Source organism: Lonchura striata, chromosome 7 (assembly GCF_050655825.1).
Source record: "Lonchura striata isolate lonStrDom1 chromosome 7, ASM5065582v1, whole genome shotgun sequence".
In the NCBI taxonomy this organism is placed as follows: Eukaryota; Metazoa; Chordata; class Aves; order Passeriformes; family Estrildidae; genus Lonchura; species Lonchura striata.
This window is the reverse complement of record NC_140709.1, coordinates 15,567,421-15,581,651: the sequence shown is the minus strand read 5'-3', so window position 1 is coordinate 15,581,651 and position 14,231 is coordinate 15,567,421. Positions and strand designations below refer to the sequence as shown.

The 14,231-nt window shown below is 63.8% G+C and overlaps 3 protein-coding genes across 9 annotated transcripts; 1 reads left to right on the top strand and 2 right to left on the bottom strand.

The window, feature by feature from the left end:
- Positions 1-37: 37 nt before the first annotated feature.
- CATIP (ciliogenesis associated TTC17 interacting protein) lies at positions 38-2,760 on the bottom strand. The gene is made up of 9 exons (XM_085584289.1): positions 2,513-2,760; positions 2,066-2,269; positions 1,881-1,936; positions 1,480-1,566; positions 1,185-1,355; positions 885-1,009; positions 717-793; positions 528-616; positions 38-284 (listed from the first exon to the last, which is right to left on the bottom strand). Exons 1-9 carry the CDS (start codon positions 2,586-2,588, stop codon positions 54-56), a joined length of 1,116 nt encoding a protein of 371 aa, XP_085440415.1. The 5' UTR covers positions 2,589-2,760; the 3' UTR covers positions 38-53.
- Positions 2,761-2,889: 129 nt separating this feature from the next.
- On the bottom strand, positions 2,890-6,799 carry PNKD (PNKD metallo-beta-lactamase domain containing). The gene is made up of 9 exons (XM_021526209.3): positions 6,651-6,799; positions 5,538-5,653; positions 5,222-5,334; positions 4,933-4,991; positions 4,712-4,804; positions 4,327-4,490; positions 4,130-4,216; positions 3,904-4,019; positions 2,890-3,713 (listed from the first exon to the last, which is right to left on the bottom strand). The coding sequence occupies exons 1-9, from the start codon at positions 6,797-6,799 to the stop codon at positions 3,540-3,542; spliced, it is 1,071 nt and encodes a 356-aa protein (XP_021381884.2). The 3' UTR covers positions 2,890-3,539.
- TMBIM1 (transmembrane BAX inhibitor motif containing 1) lies at positions 6,212-13,019 on the top strand. Of its 7 annotated transcripts, XM_085584300.1 has the most exons (13): positions 7,153-7,213; positions 9,700-9,822; positions 10,168-10,411; positions 10,512-10,594; positions 10,665-10,729; positions 10,856-10,909; positions 11,031-11,081; positions 11,241-11,280; positions 11,415-11,452; positions 11,674-11,761; positions 11,870-11,965; positions 12,226-12,279; positions 12,377-13,019. In XM_085584300.1, the coding sequence occupies exons 3-13, from the start codon at positions 10,195-10,197 to the stop codon at positions 12,518-12,520; spliced, it is 930 nt and encodes a 309-aa protein (XP_085440426.1). In that variant the 5' UTR covers positions 7,153-7,213; positions 9,700-9,822; positions 10,168-10,194; the 3' UTR covers positions 12,521-13,019. The 7 variants fall into 7 exon arrangements, with proteins under 7 accessions (XP_085440425.1, XP_085440426.1, XP_021381886.3 ...); XM_085584299.1 differs by lacking the exons at positions 7,153-7,213; positions 9,700-9,822 and adding an exon at positions 6,212-6,332; XM_021526211.3 differs by lacking the exon at positions 9,700-9,822.
- The last annotated feature ends 1,212 nt before the right edge of the window (positions 13,020-14,231 follow it).

The window sequence follows — 14,231 nt, the reverse complement described above, 5'->3', positions numbered from 1 at the left end:
TGAGCCTCAGTTTCCCCAAAGCAAACAGGACTGGACAGGTGGAGCCGGCTGCTTTATTTGCTGTTAGATGGAGGGTGGCCAGCTGGGGAGTTGGGGAGGGGGCTGGCAGCTCCAGTGGAGCCAAAGGGGCTCCCAATGGGCCGCTGGTAGGCGAAGAATTCTGCAGCAAAGGAGATGGTGTCATGTGGCTGCTGGAGGAGCAATGCCTGGAGGAAGTCAGACAGCAGTGCCCGGACCTCGGGGTGCTGCTGGAGGTAGGCAGCATGGGATAGTTGCAGCTCATCCTGCAGTGGGGGACAGGATGGGCATGAACACACATTTCCCCCTGGGCACTGAGCCAGGGTGAGGGGGACAGGAGTCAGAGTGAGTGGGACAGGAGCCTGGGTCCTCTCCCACACTTAAGAAGGCGTGAGGAAGGCTGTTGGTCAGCCTGCCCCCTCAGTGTGCTTCCTGGGCACACCAGGGGAGACCCTGCTGGAGATTGGCACAGCCCCATGTCCCCTTGTCCCCATGTCCACCCATCTTACCTTCCTGTCCAGGAAATAGCAGTAGAGCTCCATGTCCTCCTTCCAGTCCAGCGGTTCTTTGGGGAAGGGGAGCTGAGGCTCAAACTTGCCTGGCAGCAGAAAGGCAGGGCAGAGTGTTCCCCCTTGACTTCTAGACAGCGGGGAGGGGCTGCCTGTGCTGGGGGGACACAAGCCTTCCCTGCTCAGTACCTGACTTGCTGAGGATGGATTCATCCTGTAGAAGCATCAGCACTGGAGAGCCGATCTGCATCAGCTGAGCCAAACGCCTGAGAGGGGAAGAAGAGCCCTTGACCCCCCCATCCTGGGTCCCAGCAGACTGGCAGGGCTGGGGTGCTCTGACCAGAGCCCTGCCCTTACCCGCTGGGGAGGAAGCTGCTGTGCCACACAGTGCGGGCGCCTGCGCCGGCGTGCACGGCTCGCTCGATCACGAACACCTCAGCCTCTGCCGAGCCCACTGCCTGCTGCTGGATGCCCAGGGCAGACTGGGGGCGGTACGGCCAGGGGTCAGCCTTGTCTCAGAGTCACCTCTGCCCCCAGCTGCCATCCCCATGTGTCCCCCCACACTGTCAACCACATTCTGCCCGCTCCCGCTTCCCTCATCCCAGCCTGGTGTCCCCAACCTGGCCCAGACCACGCCCGTGCTGGCTGGCGGCTCACATAGCTGGCGGTGCAGAGGTCGCCCTCGCTGTTGATGGCTGGGAAGACAAGGTCGAGGGGCATTGTCTGCCGGCGTGCCAGCACCCGCAGCAGCAGGAGGCTGGCACCCTCCAGCAGCCGCGCCCGCAGCGTGGCCCGGCTGTATGAGAAGCTCTGGCACCGTGGCTCTGCCTGCAGAGAGACCTGGCTACCTCCAGCGTCCCAGGGACAGCAACCCCCGGAGCCTGGGCTCCCCTGGTGAGACAGGCCAGCTGTGCTGCCCCCTCCCAGGATGTGACCCTTCCCTCAACCTCACCCCTCCCTCCTGCAGCGTCTTTGTGACCGTCATCCCGTGCTCGTGGCTCACGATGTGGGTCGTCTTCTCTATGGGATATGGTCTGAGCTGCGGGAGGGATGGGAGGCACAGGGTGGAGGGTAGAGCCAGGGCACCCCTCTGAGTGGCAACCCCAGCACCGCTGTCAGTCGGGGTGCCATACCAGATGCATTGTGGGAAACTCCCCATCCCAGCTGCCACCCAGAGGGGATGGGGACTAGGCTGCTGGGGCACAGCTGGAGTCTAAGCATGACAAGGGACACCAGACTACCCACAGCAGCCTTGCAGGGGGCACAGCCCCCAGGAGGGCACCACTGCAGGGCACACCCCAGGGCAGCGGGTAGGACACAGGGACGGGGACGTGCCACCACCATATCAGTCACCTCCAGGCACTCCTGCTCCTCCTGCTCCAGGGTCTCCAGCTGCCAGGTCACGTAGGCTGCCAGAGCAAAGCCATGCTCAACCAATCCTGTTGGCACTGTCCCCGTTCCCAGCCCTGGGGGCTGGTGGACAGGGATGTTCCAGCCCTGGGGAGGAAGGAACCCCCTAAAAGCCACCCCTGGCTCACCTTTGAGGGTGCTGGAGGCAGGAACACCATCCTGCTTGCCTCGGAACCTGGTTTGCACCAGGATGCAGCTCTGCACCGGCTCACCTTCCCGCTGGTAGGGTGCCCACTGGGCTGCCATCCACCACTGGCCCTCTGCCTTGTCCCTCGGTGGAGTCACCACTGCCAGCGTCTCAGCAAACAGGCACCACTCCAGCTCCTTCAGCCCTGCACAGAGGTGATGGTGACCCCAACACAGAGGGACCGCGAGGAGATGGTCACTCTGGTCACTCCCCCCGAAGTGACTGTCGCCCCTGCCCAGTGCCCCTCCCTTTCTCCGTTCCCCCCGGAGGCTGGGCCGAGTCCCTCGCTATTTATCCCGCTTAACCCCTCACTCTCCGGCCCGCTGCCCCCCGCCTTGCCCCGGGCCCGGTGTGGCGGGACAAGGGGCAGGCTGGAGGAGGCACGCACCGATGAGGCTCAGGAACTCGGCAGCAGTGTCCGCCGTGCTCGGGGTGTCCTGCGGGCTCTCGGGACGGGGCTCCATGCCTCCCGCTGCCGGACCCTCGGGTGAGGGGGCGGCGGGGCTCCCCCGAGCCGCGGCGCCCGCCCCACGCGTGACCCTGGGGCGGCAGTGGCGCCCACCCCGCCTCCGCAGCCCCCAGCCCCGCCACTCCCCGGCCCCCGGTACTCCGGGCCCCGCCCTGCCGGACCGACCCCGGCGCCCCCCGACGCCTCCCGTCTCCCCGGCAACGCCCCGGCTCCTCCTCTTAAAGCGGCCGCGCCCCGCCGCCGGCTTTAGCGCCGGGGCGTCCCCGCCGACGGGGAGAGAAAGGGACGAACAGGTGTAAAATCGATCCAGTCTTTTATTTGGGGCGTGGGGGTGATTGTGGCTCCGATCCCCAGCGAAGCAGCATCCCCCACACCCCAGCAGTGCGACTCTATGGTCCCGTCCCAGCGTGTGTGTGCGTGTGTGTACGTACAGGGGGGCTCCGGCGTCAAGGATGGGGTGCTGGAGAGGAGCCCCTTGCCTGGAGGTAGTACTGCCGGCCCGCCTCCCCTTGCTGGCTCCATCCCAGCCCCCACAAAGGAGATGCACAACACTGGGGGCTTAAGGGGAGGGGGCTGAGTGGTGATGGTGGTGGTGGAGGGGAAATTGGAGACTCACAGAAAAACGGGGGAGTGGGGTGGGAGGATTGTAGGAGAAACCCTTGGTGCCATTCCTATAGCCCCAGCAGTGAGGCGGGGGGCTACAAAATCCCCGAGAGAGGACTGAGGTGCTTCTATGTGACAGCTGGTGACCCCCAAGTTCGAGGGAGCAAAGGCAAGGATCACTTATGGGGTGCCCACTTAAGGGGGTGTCCACTCTTCCCCCTCCTCCAACCCTGCACCCCAGGAGGGAGATTCACAGCAAAACAAACCACACAATCTTGGGCTTCCTGTGCCCAGCCATCACCCGGCCCTGTGGAAAAGGGGGATCCAGGGAGTGGGGTGAGATCTAGGTGGCTTGGTAGAGGTCCTTGCGCCTCCGCACCTCCTTGAGGACACGGGCACGAAAGGCATCAAGGTCCTCCCCGTCGCCCTGCCACAGTCCCAGTGCGTCCTGCAGCTCCGGCCGGTGGGTCCGCAGGAAGGGGTTGTAGGTCTGCTCTTCCCCCAGCGTGGAGGGGCACTGCGGGGGCAGCTGCTCAGCTCCCCTGCTGGAGGCAGCGCCCCCGGCAAGGAGCTGGGAATGCCCCCAGAGCCCCCTGCCCTATGGCACCCACTATGCAAGAGGGTGTTAGGGTGCAGCATCCCTGCCAAGGCAGCCCCTTGAGGGGTCAGGGTGGTGGGTGCTGCACGCAGGGACCCCCATGCCTCACCGTGCTCCTCTTCTCCTGCCGTTGCTGCACTGCCCACTGCAGCTTCTGCTCCAGCGCGGAATTGTCCAGCTCCAGGAGGCTGGCGAAGGTCAGGCACTCCAGTGCATATTCGTGGCCTGTGGACCCCCATATGCAGCCCTTAGCATCACCCCCACCCAGCTTTCCCCCTTGGCAGTGAGGATTAGGGGGACACCAGCAGCGCTGCCCTGCTGTTGGGGACACTCACCTGGCCAAAGCAGCGTGTCCTCGCCCAAGCCCATGGCCAGGTCCAGGGAGGCGAGCATGGTCTCAGGGGAGCCTTCAAATGGCCTGCCTGGACCCCCACACAACTGCCTGTCATGGGGGGGGTCTGGGGGGTACCCCTAAGCCCACCTCAGGATGGGGTAATCCCCCAGCCCCCTGTCTGGGGCTGGGTGCACTCACCACAGCCAGCAAGGAAGAGGAGGTCCCCAGAGAACAGGCAGGGGGGGCTGCGGAAGGGGCCCCCGTCCAGCACATACACCATGTGGCCCACAGTGTGGCCAGGAGTGGCGAGCGCCTCGAAGGTCAGGCAGCCCACGGTGACCTTCTCCCTGTCTGCAAGTGGGCTGTGCCGGGAGCAGGGAGCACTGTCAGGCTGCTCCCCCAGCCCCTCAAAATGCATGCCTCCCATGGCAACCCTTCTCACAGGCTGGAGTCAGGAGCATGCCAGGACTCTGCCCAACATGCTGCTGGGGGGATGGACTGGTGGGTGAGTGCTGCAGACAGTGGTGGTTGGGAATGCAGCTCCCCCCAGATTTACGGGGTGCTAGGGGGGTGTAGGACTTACTTGGTGAGCTGTGGGATGGCATCGAGAGCGCTGCCATACACCCTGCAGGAGTTGTGCTTCTGGCAGAGCGCCTCGTTCCCTCCGCTGTGGTCCCTGCAGAAAGGGAGGTCAGAGACCCTAAATGTACCCCCCACTAAATGGGGCAGGGCTGGGGGCTGCCTGAGGTGGGGCTGCCTTCACAGCAGCTACCAACCCTTCCAGGGCCACCTCTTGCCCCTTACCAGTGTTTGTGTGTGCAGAATATGGCCTCCAGCATCACCCCCTCATCTTCAATGGCAGCCTGGGGAGGAAATATGGACAGAGAGATTAGGAGGGACAGAGAACCCAAATACCAGTTTTCCCCTAAACCCTGTCTCTCCCTGCTCCCCTGTCGTGCTCCAATCTTGCCTTGGGCACTAATGGCTGCAGATTAGAGGCAGATTTGCTCCCCTTTAACCCCGAAATACAGACATGCCACTCCGTCACCTGGAGACAGCCAAACACCAGGTCAGGTTGTTGTGAGGGTCTCACCTGTACAGCCAGTGGGTCAGAGGGGTCGATGACAGCTGCTTGGCTGGAGCCAGTGTCGATGACCAGGTAGCTGTAGTTGTTGGAGAGTACAGGAATGGGCAGGATTTTCACCCCTGGGGAGGAAGAGACAGAGTCAAGGCATGATCCCCCGCAGCTGGAAAAGGGGGAGTCCAGGTCAAACTCCCCACATCTTACATCAAATTCTTAGTTAAATGTGTTTCAGGCAATTCAGTGATGGCAATCCTTCTCCAGCCCAAAGTGCCAGCGCTGGGGGACACCGCAAAGAGTGGTGTGGGAGGGGCTCGCCAGGACTCACCAGGGAAGCAGTAGGGCTGGGGCACGGAGTGGCCGTGCGGATATCGCTCCCGGGCCTTCTTCACCTGCCGCTGGTAGAAGAGGTAGCCCAGGCGTGTGCGGGCGTACAGGCTGTACCTAGGGAGGGCAGACACCCCTAGGCATTAAACCCCAGTTCCCCTAACAAACCCACTTGGGAAGGGGGCTACTGCCGGGGCTGTGACTCCCGCAGGGAACACATACAGGGCCACCTTCTCATTCGGGAGGGCTTCAGGAGGTGTGTGTGTGTGTGTATGTACTCCACACCCCAGATGCGTAGTGAGGGCAGGATTGGTTCCCCGAGCAGGCACCCTCCAGCTATTTCAAGCAGCAAGGACTGGGGAGGCATTGCTGCGGGGTGCTCAGCAGGAGGGGCTGGAGCTGGTGTTCCTCCCCATGCTCCGGGGGGGGGGACATGCCCAACCTTACCATGCTCCGGGAAATCAGGAAAGACAATGGGCCGAGGAAAAGGGCGGCAAAAAATGGCCCCGTGGATGTGGGTGTGCAAAAGACATCAGGCTGCGGGGCTCGGAGGGACCTCCCCGTTTGCACAGCAGCGCGTTTTGGGATGGGACGGGGAATGGTGCAATGAAGGACATGTAAAGACCCGGGTTGCAAAGTCCATTCCCGGCCGAGGGCGCCCCTGGATGGCGCACCGGGAGCGATCCCTGCAGTAGCCGGGGTTCCCCCGGGTTTGTGGCGGTGGGAGCCCGAAACCGAGGAACAGGGGCTCCTGCCAGCGCCGGGTAGCCTGACCACGGCCGGGGCACCGGGGCAGGTCAGCGGTGACACCCGAGAGAAGGCGCCCCGCACGGGAGGGTGACCGGCACCGCGCGGGGGGAGGCGGCGCCTGGTCCCCGGCCCCGGCGGCCGGGCTGGCACCGACCGCCCCGACTCCCCGGCCGGAGCGGAGCCCCAGCCCGGTCTCTCCGTGCCGGCGCGGCCGCGGGTTCCTCCCCGGGCGGCTCCGCACAAGCAGGGGAGGGCGGTGGGCCCTCCCTCCCGGCGGCAGCACAAAGGCGGGCGGCGGTGGCTGCCTCCCTGCGGGGGTCCCGCAGCGGTGACCGCTCGCTCTTTCGCTCGCTCGCTCACTCACCCCAGCCGGAACAGCAGCGGGGCGGCGAAGGCCATGAGCGCGGCGGCGGCGCGGCGGACGCGGCGGAGGAGGCGCAAGCAGGCGGCCCCGAGCCCGCGCGCCCCGGCCGCCGCCGCCGCCGCCGCCGCCCCGCCGGGCCCCGCGGCCATGCCGCCAACCGGCGTCACCGCCCGCCGCGCCGCGCCCCCTGCCGGCCCCGCCGCCGCGGCACCGGGAGCGGGGGGGACACACGCCCGGGAGACACACAGCGCTCGGGTCAGCCGCCGAGGGGAGGGGATTCCCCCCCGCCGCTGCGAGGGGTGTCCCCCCCTTGACGTCACTGCGTGAAGAAGGGGGTCCCTGAGTGACGCCGGAGCCGGCGGGAAGGAAGTCCCGGGGGGACGGGCAAGCACCGGCGGGGCCCGGGGAGCAGCGGGCGGAGAGCGCGCCCCGCTGCCGGCCCGGCTGCAGGGCGCGGGGCCGCCGCGGGGGGGCGCGGCGGGCGGCGCTGCCCCGCCCCGTCAGAGCCGGCCCGGCCCGTCCCGTCCGGCGGGGCCGCAGCCCGGCGGAGCAGCGCGCAGCAGGTAGGCTGGCCGCCCCGTCCGCGACCCCGCCGTGCGCGGGCACCGCCTGCCGCCCCCGGCAGCCCACTCGGTCTCTCGACTCCCGTCCGCCCGCTTCGTCCTCCCACCCCCCTGACCCTGCGCCCTCCGGTGCCACAGGCGGAGAGGGGCTGTCCCAGCGCTCTCCCGACGGAAACTGGGCGAGGGTGGGCGGCAGGTCGCTGAACAGCGGGGACGCGCTGCGACACCCCGCTGCCCCTGGCACGTCGGGTTGCGGTCCGGCGGCGGGAGGAGAGGGGACGGAGCGCGGTCCCGCCAGGAGGGACGCGGGGGGACGGGACCCCTACGCGCGGGGTCCCTCTCTAGCACTGGTGCTGTTTCCCGGACCCCACTCGATGGCGTGGCAGGGAATCGGGCCGTGTGCGGGGTGGTTCGTGGGAGGGCAGCGATACTTCTGCGATGGAGGGTGCCACGGACACCGTGGGGTGTCTCGGGAGGGGTCGGCACGGCTTTGTGCTTGGCAAGGTGTGGGGTGACATCATGGGGATGCGTGGGGACCAGCACTGCGCAGTGTGGGGGTGCCGGGGCTGGGGCACAGCAGGACGCTGCTGTCCCATGTCTGTGCCCCCGGGAGAGAGCTTGCAGAGGGGCAGGGAGAGGTGATGCTGAACCCCAGCAAACTTGTGTCGTGTGTGAGCGGTGTGGACCAGTGGGGACATCCAGCCTGGGTGGGCTGTACTGACCCTCTCATGTCAAATGAGCAGGACTGGCCTGGGCTGCGCTGGGCCGGGACAAGTTGTGCTGTTTGTGTTGGATTGTACTCTACTGAGCTGTGCTGTGCCGCAGGAGGCAGCTGTGCCCTGTTGTACTGTACCAGGCTGTGCCATGCCATGCCAGGCTGTGCCACTCTGTGCTGTGCTGTACTAGGCTGTGTTGTACCAACCGGTGCTGTACTGGTGGGGAGCTTCCAAATTCTTCAAGAGTGAGGTGCTTTCTCAGGCAGCCTGAATGTGGGGAGCTCTGTCCCCCACCCCAAACCATGATCCCCTCCTAAGGTGGTTGTGTTTCCCCCAGGAACCTGTGGAGCTTGTGGCAGGGGTCTGAGCCTGGCAGGAGTGCCACGGTGGATGGTGGGAACACAACCCTGTGTTTCCCGTGAGATTGTGGAAGGGATCACGGTTGGCTGTGCCTCATGTGCCTGCTATATGTGCCTTATCTGTGCTGAGTCACGGTGCCCGTGCAGCGTAGCACCCTGTCCCTAGGGACCGTGTCATGCCACTGAGCTGACCCTGGGCTGCCATTTACCATCTAACTGGTGACCTCAGTTTTGGGACCGTGCAGTGCCATGGACCTAGGAGGATTCTGCTGCCTGCTTCCCTGGGTGTGGCAGCTGTTGGGACCTGTCAGGCTGGTTCCTTCCCTGTGCCCAAGGCTACCCCAATGCGGTGGAAACAGGAGGGGCTAGAGCAGTCACAAGCTGCTGGTCATGGGCACAGGGTAGGACCCCACTGATCTGGTGCTGGCCAAATTCACCCTGCTTTCCCCAGACACCTGGGTTCCCTCTTGGGGACTCTGGTACCCCTGTAACTTGAGTGTCAGTCACAGAGGCTTTCCTAGGGTCAAGGTCCTATTTTGGCCCTTCCCTGGCCCCACAGATAAGGCAGTACCAGAGGGTCCCCTGTGCTTTCTGGGAAACCACAGTGTGGAGAAAGTGAACTTTCTGTCTGTATGGTCACTGCCACACCGGTTATTTATTTTTGGTGTTGTCGTCATTGTGATGGTGACGGGCAGTGTGACTGTGGCAGCTGTGCCGTGGCTGGCACGGCTGGATGGCAGGAGGGATAGAGGGCAGACACGGAACTGCTCCCTCCAGCCCCGCATGGCTGGCATGGGTGTGCCCTCGGCATTGTTGCCTGTCCCGGCCGGCTGAGGGAAACACTGATGTCACACAGATGGAAGTTCCCAATCCCCTCCTAGCCTGGTCCTGGTTAGGATCTGATCTTGGTTCCTTCCCTGGGATGGTCCCAAGATCACATCACAGCTGAGGGCAGGAGGGTTGTGGGGGCTCCTAGGACCTTCCTGGGGTCTGGGATGCCAGTGCTGAGGGGGTGGGAGGTGAGTATAGGTCTGGCACTCTCTATTGGCAGCGCTGTTGTTTTGCTGGCCTTGGAGATCCTGCTTTCCTTCTCCTCCTCCTGCTGGGACCAAGCCCAGCTGGCCGTGAGCCTGGGCTGCCTGCTCACAGCTCCCGAGGGCTCTGTTAAGGGGGCCTGGTGTGGCTGAGGAGAGGAGCTCAACCGCAGGGGGATCCCAACTCTGCTCCCCGAGGAAGAGTCCGTCTCCTGTAGAGGTGATGTGGGTGTGACGTCCCCTTGAAAGAGGACTCAGGAACTCTGGAGCCCCTGTGTGATGCCCACAGCTGTTGGGTGGGGGACACCCCTGAAATGGGAGGGGCAATGGGATCTGCATGGCTGTGATGAGAGTCAGACCCTGTGTTTCCATCCCAGGCAGTTGGCAGGGTGATTGATGCCATTTGTCCTCAGTGTGGTGCTACCAGGAGCCACAGACCAGCCAGGGGTGCTGCTCCTTCCTCCCTGGCAATCTCAGGGTGGGCTTCAAAGACCGGAGAGGTCAGATCCCTTCTGAAAAGGTCACGTCCTCGACGCAGCTTGAGTCAGCGCGTGGCTGTGCCCTGCCCGCGGCTGACCGATGACGCAGGGGCCGGGGACTCAGGGCACAGGAATGTGGGTGGCCCCAGCCAAGGGACAGTGGGGACATCCCTCATCTATTATTGACCTGCTGGCATTGGGGCCAACTTATCCTTGCTAATTAGGAGCCGCTATTAAAGTGGGAGGGGGAGGCTTTGTGGCTGCACGATCCCCTCTGTCCCTGCGCCTGTGGCTCCACTCACCAAGAACAGGTCCTGCTCGGGGAGGGTGACCTGTGCTGCAGCCCCACGGGTTCTGTCCCTGCAGGTGCCCGTGGCAGGCGCAGGAGCCGGCATGTCCCATCCCAGCGCACCCCCGCTCTACGATGACAAGAACCCCCTCTACCCCCCGCCCCCCAGGGGGTACCCCCAGCCCCCCCACTATGCCGGGGGGTACCCGCAGCCCGGGGGGTACCCTGCGGGGCCGGGGTACGCGCAGCCAGGGGCGCATCCAGCACCAGGGGGGTACCCTCACCCGGGCATGGCCATGCCCACCATGCCTATGCGGTTTGGTAAGTGGGGCACCTTGGATTATTTGGGGGAGGGTGCTAGAAATGGGGTGCTGTGAGGGGCTGCATGGCTGACCCTGCTGCTGGGGGGTGTCCCCCACAGGTGACAACGGCCTCGGGGATGGCTCTGCCTTCCAATCAGTTGACTGGGACGATAGGAAAGTCCGGCACGCCTTCATCCGCAAGGTGAGTCCCAAGGGACCAGGGGCACCTGTCAGGGTGGGGGGCCAAGTGCTGACCCCCCTGTCTCTTGCAGGTCTATGCCATCATCTCCCTGCAGCTCCTGGTGACGGTGGGAATCATCTCTGTGTTCACCTTTGTGTGAGTAGAGGGTTCCTCCTTACCTTTGTCCTGAAAAAGAGAGGAGCTTGAGTTCCTCGGGGGGTGTTTAGAAGGGACAGTAGTTGCTGTTTCCTTTCCCTCACACTTGTCCCTCCTCTCCCACAGCCAGCCCGTCCAGTCCTTTGTCCGGAGGAATGTTGCCATCTACTATGCCTCATAGTGAGTAGGGGCTCTGCTGGTTTGTGCCCCCCAGCTCCTGCCCCACATCCACAGCCTCCTGGCCCAGGGGCTGATCCTAGTGGGGGGTTGTGGGGCTCACACCTGTTGTCTCTCCTTGCAGTGCTGTGTTCCTGGTGACCTACCTGGTGCTGGCCTGCTGCCAGGGTCCCCGGTGAGTCCCTAGGGTCCCCAGGGTGGGGTGTGTGGGCACGGGGGTGTCTCCAGAGCATGAAGATAGGCTCCTGCCTGGGGCTGCCCCTGGGGGGTGGGGGCCAGGGGGACACAACATGGTTGCTGTCACTAGCTTACCTCTCTCCTGTTTCGTCCTCAGGAGACGCTTCCCCTGGAATATTATCCTGCTGAGCATCTTTGTGAGTGGGCTGGGACTGGCAAGGGGTCCTTGAGGTGTCCCCATGGCACCCCAGGTTTCCCTGGGTGTGCTGGGAGGGATAGGAGGACTTGAGGACATGTGGGAAGGGACTGAGCTCACCCTTCTCTCCCACAGACGCTGGCCATGGGGCTGATGACGGGCACGATTGCCAGGTATGCCCTGGGGACCCCACGGTTATAGAATCTGGGGTCCCTCCTGTCCTCCACTATGCAGCCAGCTCAGCTGAGAGGCTGCCAGGAGCCAGAGGATACTCCAGTCCCTTGGGCTCAGGGACCATGGAGTTCCTGTCCACGGTTGGGGCTGTGGGGGAGGGTCTCCAGCACCCCTCTGGCAGGAGGATACTGAAGTGTGAGGTGACTTTCTTTGTCTGTAGCATGCACCAGACGAAAGCTGTCCTGATTGCCATGATCATCACTGCCATTGTGGCCATCGTTGTGACCATCTTCTGCTTCCAGACCAAGGCAAGGAGAGGGACGCACCCTGCCCTGCCCTTCTGGGGCCAGGTGTGGGGAGCTGGTCAGTGGGGACACCCTGGGCTCTCCTGTGACATATGTCTGTGTCCCCATCAGGTTGATTTTACATCGTGTCCGGGGCTGTTCTGCGTGCTGGGCATCGTGGTCATGGTGACCGGGATCATCACTGCCATCGTCCTCTCCTTCAAATATGTGAGTGGGAGGGAGAGAGGAGCTGTGGGGTGCCGTGGGTACTCCCGGTTGGCTACTCCCAGGGCTGGTGCAGGCGGGGGGTTTGGGTGGTCCCTTTGCTGGGAAGCAGGGTGTGGAAGGAAGGCAGCTTGCCTGCAGGGAGAGGATGCGTCAGCATCGGCAGCAGCTCCGCAGGAGCCGGGTGCGGGCAGGACCTGCCCTGCCTCGCCTGCTGCCTGCCAGCACCCGGCTCAGCCTGCCTATGTTCCCTTCCTGCGCAGGTCCCCTGGCTCCACATGCTGTACGCAGCCATCGGGGCCATCGCATTCACACTGGTGAGCTGACGGCTGGAGCGGGCAGAGGGTGTGGGGCAGGGACTGGGGAGGGAGGAATTCCCCCTTGGTCCTTGCCTGACACTCTCTGTCCCTGCAGTTCCTTGCCTATGACACCCAACTTGTGCTGGGAAACAGGAAGAACACACTGAGCCCCGAGGAGTACGTCTATGGTGCCCTCACCATCTACACTGACATCATCTACATCTTCACCTTCATCCTGCAGCTAGTGGGCCGGGATTAGCCCCATCCTGTCCCTCTCCAGCTGCTCCTCACTCCTCCTCTGGTCTCTGTACAGGATAGTCTGCTTACTGTGACTCTTAATGCTTTGGCATTCCTACCTGTAGGCTGCTAAGGAAAGGGCTTCCCTTGATCATCCCCCAACAAGCCTCTGAGGGCAGTGGGGAGGGCTGGCTGCCAGCGTTAAGGCAGTTTAGCCCAGCTTTGGCACTGCTTACCGAGGCTGTGCCAATGGCATTGGGTTGGCGGGATGTCACAGCCCTGCCTGGGCACAGGGAGCTGGCAGCGGCCGCTGGGATCATGTTGAGATTTTTTGCCAGAGAACAGTTGGTGTCATTCACTCTGTGCCTTAAATGTGCCATGCCCCCTCCCTGAGCTGTGGCTGTGCCCAGGGTGGGCAGGGGGCAGCTGGGACCTCTGTGGCAGAGCTTGCATTGCAGAGGCCCTGCAGCCACGGATGTGGGCAAAGTTGCACTTGCTAAATAAAATACTTCAGTTTTCCAGATAGTCCCAGTCTTACTTGTGTGGCAACTCCCTCAAAAAACCCGTGGGCAGACTCAGTGGGGGCTGCGGCCTGGTGCAGCACAAACACTGCTTTGGGATGGGAAAACCAAGGTCAAACTGCTCCAAGCCTGGCCTCCCTCCCCTGCCCTGCTATTGTGGGCACAAGCCCAGCTGCAGAACAGCTGAGGCCCGCACTGCTGAGGCAGGCAGAGCCTGGGGCTGAGCATTGAGGGAGCAACCACAGTGGCACTGAGCTATTTCACTTTATTTGTCCCTATTCAGCTCCACATTCATGGCCTGGACAGGCAGGGCAGATGCCACTGTCATGCATTCCATGGGGCTGGTGTCACCTTGGCCAGTCCCTCCAAGGTGCCGCAGTGACAGCCTGGGCATGGGGGGCAGCTTGGCTATGCCCTCCTGACCATCCTGCTGTACCGCTCTGTCTCATACTCGCCCTGGTTGGCTTCCATCATTGTTCGGCGGATTCTGAGCTGCTCGAGGCGGTTTTTGTCCACTTGCCATTTGGCCAGGAAGAAGAGGAGGATGCCAGAAGGCAATCCAATGGCCCTGCAGGACAGCCAGCAGTTAAGGAGATGGAGAGAGTATGTGAGGAAACAAGGGTGCTGTGCCAAGCTGGGGCTGCATGGACAGTGCCCTGTTCAGCACTGCAGACCCCCAGGACACCCTGTTCCACCCCGGGACCCACAGAGCAGAGCAGCCTCCCAGTGCCGACCCTCTCCCACCTGAGCTGAGCCACTCACCAGGCCACCCCCACCGGCTTCATGGGGTTCTTGCCCTTCTTGCGTGTGGGGATGTACTCCACGCCCTCGGGGAGCCCCCCACTGCTGGGCTCCTGACTGGCATGTTGTCCGGCTGGCTGGGGGCAGCTCTGCCCAAAGAGCCGCGTGCCCCGGGCGTCCGGCCGCCCCCGGGCCTTGGCAGGACACGCTGCAGCTCTTACTGCCACCAGCAGTCCTGCGGGGAGAGAAGGGTTAGGGAGGGGCAGCCATGGGGCAGTGTGGGGGGCCCAGCCCGGGCTGCCTGAAGCTCCTGTACCTGCCCTTATCCCAACCCTCTTCCCTGCTTTACCCTGGCTCTATTCCTGCCTTACCCCGGCTCTATCCCTGCCCTTTTCCTGGCTCTATCCCTGCCCTTACCCGGCTCTATCCCTGCCCTTGTCCGGCTCTATCCCTGCCCTTTTCCTGGCTCTA